This window comes from Ovis aries, chromosome 5, assembly GCF_016772045.2.
Source record: "Ovis aries strain OAR_USU_Benz2616 breed Rambouillet chromosome 5, ARS-UI_Ramb_v3.0, whole genome shotgun sequence".
In the NCBI taxonomy this organism is placed as follows: Eukaryota; Metazoa; Chordata; class Mammalia; order Artiodactyla; family Bovidae; genus Ovis; species Ovis aries.
In genome coordinates, this window is record NC_056058.1 from 3,065,957 (window position 1) to 3,071,956 (window position 6,000).

At 44.2% G+C, this 6,000-nt stretch overlaps 1 protein-coding gene across 1 annotated transcript in view; it reads right to left on the reverse strand.

Moving 5' to 3' along the window:
- Positions 1-5,704, reverse strand: part of PRSS38 (serine protease 38) — a 37,642-nt gene extending 31,938 nt beyond the window's left edge. The window contains exons 1-3 of the mRNA XM_027969217.2: positions 5,545-5,704; positions 5,177-5,339; positions 4,356-4,627 (exon numbers count right to left, since the gene is read on the reverse strand). Of these exons, the coding sequence (XP_027825018.2) occupies positions 4,356-4,627; positions 5,177-5,339; positions 5,545-5,704 (595 nt within the window). The remainder of the gene's footprint in view (positions 1-4,355; positions 4,628-5,176; positions 5,340-5,544) is intronic.
- Positions 5,705-6,000: the final 296 nt, after the last annotated feature.

A 6,000-nucleotide genomic window follows, 5' to 3' on the forward strand; every position in this document is an offset into this window, starting at 1 on the left:
ATGAGGAAATAGAACAAAGGAAGAAGAAAGGAACAAAAAAGAGCTATAAAAGCAATCCCAAACCAATGAACAAAACAGCAGTAGTTAACACCTACTTTAGATATAAATGAACTAAATTCTCCAATCAAATGACATAAAATGGATGCAAATATAAGACCCATATATAAGAGCCTACAAGAGACTCACTTCAGATCTAAACTAACCTAAGTGCCCATTAATAGATGAGTGGTTGCGAAGAGTTGACTCATTGGAAAAGACCCTGATGTTGGGAGGGATTGGGGGCAGGAGGAGAAGGGGACGACAGAGGATGAGATGGCTGGATGGCATCACTGACTCAATGGACGTGAGTCTGAGTGAACTCTGGGAGTTGGTGATGGACAGGGAGGCCTGGCGTGCTGTGATCCATGGGGTAGCAAAGAGTCAGACCCGACTGAGCAACTGAAATGAAGTGAATTGAACTGAAGAAGATGTGGTACGTATATATAATGGAACATTAACCAGCCACAAAAAAGAATGAAATCTTACCGTTTGCAACAACATGGATGGATCTTGAAGATATTGTGCTAAATGAAATAAGTCAGACAGAAAAAGACAAATATTGTGTGTGTGTGTGTGTGTGTGTGTGTGTGTGTGTGTGTTAGTTGCTTAGTCATGTCTGACTCTTTGCAACTCCATGGACTATAGCCCACCAGGCTCCTCTATCCATGGAATTCTCCAGGCAAGAATACTGGAGTTGGGTGCCATTTCCTTCTGCAGGGAATTTTCCCAACCCAGTGACTGAACCCAGGTCTCCCGCACTGCAGGCAGATTCTTTACCATCTGAGCCACCAAGGAAGCCCAAATATTGTATGATTTCACTTATGTGTGGAATCTAAAGAAAACAAATGAACAAACAGAACAGAGTTATAGACACAGAGAAAAAACAGGTGGTTGCCAGAGGTGAGGGGCTGGGGTAAGGAAAGAAATGGGTGAGGAAGATTAAGAGGTACAAACCTCCAGTTGTAAAATAAATGAGTCACAGGTATGAAATGTACAGTGTGTGGAATAAAATAAAAAATTATGTAATATATTTGTATGGTGACATGTTGTAATCAGACTTATTATGGTGATAATTTTGAGTTGTAGAGAAATACCAAATCACTATGTCATGTAACTGGAACTAACATATCAATTAGACTTCAAAGACAAACTTATAGAAAAAGAGATTAGTTTTGTGATTACCAGTGGCAGGGGAGTGTTGAGGATGGAATTGGTTGAAGGTGGTCAAAGGTTATAAACTTCCAGCAGTTACAAGATAAATAAGTACCAGGGATGTAATGTGGGCTTCCCAGGTGGGTCAGTGGTGAACTGAGTCGTGTCCTACTCTTTGCAGTCCCACAGACTGTAGCCCATCAGGCTACTCTCTCCATGGAATTCTCCAGGCAAGAGTACTGGAGTTGGTAATCATTCTTTTCCCCAGGGGATCTTCCTGACCTAGGGATTGAACCTGGGTCTCCTGCATTGCAGGCAGATCCTTTACACTGCTGCTGATGCTGCTAAGTCGCTTCAGTCGTGTCCAACTCTGTGCGACCCCATAGATGGCAGCCCACCAGGCTCCCCCATCCCTGGGATTCTCCAGGCAAGAACACTGGAGTGGGTTGCCATTTCCTTCTCCAATGCATAAAAGTGAAAAGTGAAAGTGAAGTCACACAGTTGTGTCCGACTCTTAGCAACCCCATGGACTGCAGCCTACCAGGCTCCTCCATCCACGGGATTTTCCAGGCAAGAGTACTGGAGTGGGATGCCATTGCCTTCTCTGTCCTTTACACTGGGGAAGCCCAGTAAACTAGACAGAGGATTTTAAAATAGTGCTTGTCAACACCAGTGTCCATGTGATAGAATGAGCTCCCCTAAATGGTCGTGTCCAACTCTTTGCAACACCATGGACTGTAGCCTACCAGGCTCCTCTGTCCATGGGATTTTTCAGGCAAGAGTACTGGAGTGGGTTGCCATTTCCTTCTCCAGGAGATCTTCCCAAACCAGGGATCGAACCCATGTCTCCCGCATTACAGGCAGACACTTTACCATCTGAGCCACCAGGGAAGTCCTCTTTAAATGGTGCCACCAGTGTCTATGTCTGCGGGATGAGCTCCAGTTGCTTCCTACCTCTCGGGGAGACTCTCCAAGATAAGCAGGTGGATCTGACCCAGGCTCTTTTCAAATTACTACTCTGCTCTAGGTCCTGGAGCATGTGAGATTTTATATGTGCCTTTGAAGAGTGGAGTCTTTATTTCTCACAGCTTTCTGGGTATCCCAAAAGTAAGGCCTGTTGGCCTCCAAAACCAAATATTCCTGGTATAGGACCCCAGGACCGGGGAGCCCAATGTGCGGTTCAGACCCTTTATTCCTTGGGGAGAAGCTCCATGTTTGTAATTATCCTCCTATTTGTGGGTCATCCACCCAAGCGTATAGGTCTTGACTATACTATGATTTTGCCCTTCCTACCCATCTCTTTATGGTTCCCATCTTTAGTTGTAGAAAATATTCTCTGGTGGATTCCAGTCTTTCTCATCAATATTTGTTTTATCAATGACTGTAATTTATGTGTTCCAGTGAGAGGAGGTGTACTCTGCCATCTTGGCTTTATCTCCCTAATTCCAGTTTCTGTCTTTTGATTTGAGAGTTCAACCATTTACATTCAAAGTAATTATTGGTAAGGAGCAACTTACTTCTGTCATTTTACTACTTACTTTCTACACGCCTTATAGCTTCCCCCTTGCCTCATTTTCTTGCATTCTTGTCTTTTTATCATTTAGTTGATTTTTTGTAGTGAAATATTTAAATTCCCTCTTAATTTCCTTTCATGTTTACCATGGGGATTACATTTAACATTCTAAAGTTTTAACATTCTAATTTGAATTTATATCAGTTTAACTTCAATGAGAGTTTTTTTAATTAAGTAAAGCAGATGTTAAACTTTCTTAAACTGATATAAGATATCAATTTCAAATCTCCAAATCAAGTCACAGATGCAATAGTAAGCTATTAGAAGCATTTCAATTAAAATAAAAAACAAGAAAAAGAGACCTAGCAACATTTCTACTAGAGGTTCTAGTCATTGCAATAAGATAAGAAAAATTAATTAAGGATAAGATATAGAAAAGGAAGTGATGAAACAAGCTTTATCTGAAGAAAATATATTTAAAAATCTAGAACAACTAAATAATCAACTGACAAACTATTAAAAATTAGTCCTATATGGTGGGTGGAAATATTATCAATACACAGAAATCAACAGCTATGTCTGATTAGCAAATGCAATCATCACAGCACTGTTTATAAGAGCCAGGACATGGAAGCAACCTACATGTCCATCAGCAGACGAATGGATAAGAAAGCTGTGGTACATATACACAATGGAGTATTACTCAGCCATTAAAAAGAATACATTTGAATCAGTTCTAATGAGGTGGATGAAACTGGAGCCTATTATACGGAGTGAAGTAAGTCAGAAAGAAAAACACCAATACAGTATACTAACACATATATATGGAATTTAGAAAGATGGTAACGATAACCCTGTATGCGAGACAGCAAAAGAGACACAGATGTATAGAACAGTCTTTTAGACTCTGTGGGAGAGGGAGAGGGTGGATGATTTGGGAGAATGGCATTGAAACATGTATAATATCATATATGAAACGACTCACCAGTCTAGGTTTGATGCATGATACAAGATGCTTGGGGCTGGTGCACTGAGATGACCCAGAGAGATGGTATGGGGAGGGAGGAGGGAAGGGGGTTCAGGATGGGGAACACGTGTATACCGGTGGCGGATTCATGATGTATGGCAAAACCAATATGATATTGTAAAGTAATTAACCTCCAATTAAAGGAATTTATATTAAAAAATAATAAAATAAAAAATTAATAAAAATTAAAAATAAATAAAAATAATCTTTTATATAACCATAGAAATCCTAAAATACAAAGATTTAAACCTAGAAAGCAAGTACAAGGTCTTTATAGATAACTAGAATAACTAATATGTTTTTTCATAGGTTAAAAAGATTATAAATTGAACTTAAAATTTTAAGAACAACTATGCTGGAAATTTGTGCTCTTGGTATACAAAATATTAGTTTCACACTCAAAGTAGATGTAACTACTTCTCTGTATACAACAAAGCCAGCCAGGAATAAAGTACAACTCCACATTGACAGAGAAACATATAGTGATTGATGCATAAAGATTCCAGTCCTCAGATATTTGCAGCCCCTTAATGGACAGAACGTGTTCTCTCCAGTAATGTCATAAAGCCATCATCCCTTCCACAAGCTCCAATAAAGGGATCCACCCTGCACTTTGTTTCTTACCTTGTCGAGAGATGTATCCCCATCCTGTAGCCCAGCAAGAAAGGTTTGAAAGAGTCAAGTCTGGGGGTGCAATACAGATGGGAAGCACAGAGTCGGAAAAAACAATGCGGGTTTTCAGCTGCACCAGAGCGATGTCACCTCCAATAGGGTGATACAATCCATATGTGGGGTGTATGATCACCCTATTCACCTCAAACCACTGTGTGTGATTGCCTGCAACCTTGAGGTCCACAAGACCCACATAGATATCAAATGCCTTAATGTTCTTATTCCTGTAGAGACAGAGAACAAAAGTACAGTGGTTCAAGCACCTGACACATGGGAAGAGGAGCTTCCATGAGCTCACAGGCCCAAGGAGTCCTGGAACATGGGGGCCTGGGTATCCAAGCTCTCAGCCAGAATGTGGGAAGTGAGTCGTTCCAGCACAGTAGGGACCTGACTGGCAGAATTGCCCCCAAAGAAGTCCTGACCTGAGTACGTGGAGGATTCAAGGACTCACCAGTATCTGCTGGATGGTGAGCTTGTCAGATGTACAGTGAGTTGCCGATGAGGATAAGTCTTTCATCACCTCTCATCTTATCATCCTAAGATGTGACTCCTCACCTCACCTCTCATCCTATTATTTTGTTCCACACCTATCTGGAAGAGCTGACGGCCCTAAAGGAGTCCTCAGTCCTGTGCAAGAAGCTGTAGTGAATGAAGCTGTGTGCTGGGTCCCACTCTCTCCCCAACTCCAAGAAGTCCCAGTCCTATGTGGTCCATGTGGTTCCTCCTGCAGCCCTAGGCCTCCATGGGAAGGGTATCCATCACGGCCCACTCACCTGTCAAAGCAGTGGGCAGCCGACAGGATCCAGTACTCATCAACGATGGACCCCCCACAGATATGGAAACCTGCATAGTGTACACTGGCCTGCCAGGGCCACTTTGTCTCAAGGGCATCCACACCTCCCAGTATCTTCCCTTGCACATGACGCTGGCCACAGGCTGAAGGAAGAATGACAAACGGTGTGAGCTGCAGCGGCGCCAGGGTGGGCCTGGCCACGTGCAAAGTGAAGGGAGGCAGAGTGGGAGGCGTGGAAAAAGGAAAGGACCGCGCAAGGCTGGGTCTCCACCCTGGGGAGTCAGAAGCCCAGGATTCACCGGATTCACCGCCAGGACCACCGCCAACCTGGGCTTGGAGGGGTCCTACCCACATCACGGCTAAAGGCGACCTCCTCACTGGCAGGGTGCCTGTGGGCTGTGGCTGCAACCTGGGTGGGAGGCAGGAAAAACAGGAGCAGGAGGAGGCTCGGGGTCGTGGGCCAGGACTCTCCAGGCCCAGTGCGAGAGCCAGTCAGTGCCGCAGCCATGTGGGCGTGTCTCAAGGACGTCAGGACTGGAGCGCACAACCTGTGACGCCATAAACATGCGACAGTGTCCAGGCACACGATAGTACAAAGGCGCCGCAGCACAAACACCAGCTGTCTCGCTCCTCAGCCAGGAGCCAGCTCTCAGTGGGCCCCCTTCCACCCCCCCACCTCCCCCATCCTCACCATGGCTGGCTCTCTGTGGTTTCACTCCCTGGAGGGTGCTCAGTTAGACTCTGGGTGGTCTTGCTCCCTGGACGGTGGTGGTCTCTCTCCCTCCTTAGCTGCCTGGCTGTAGT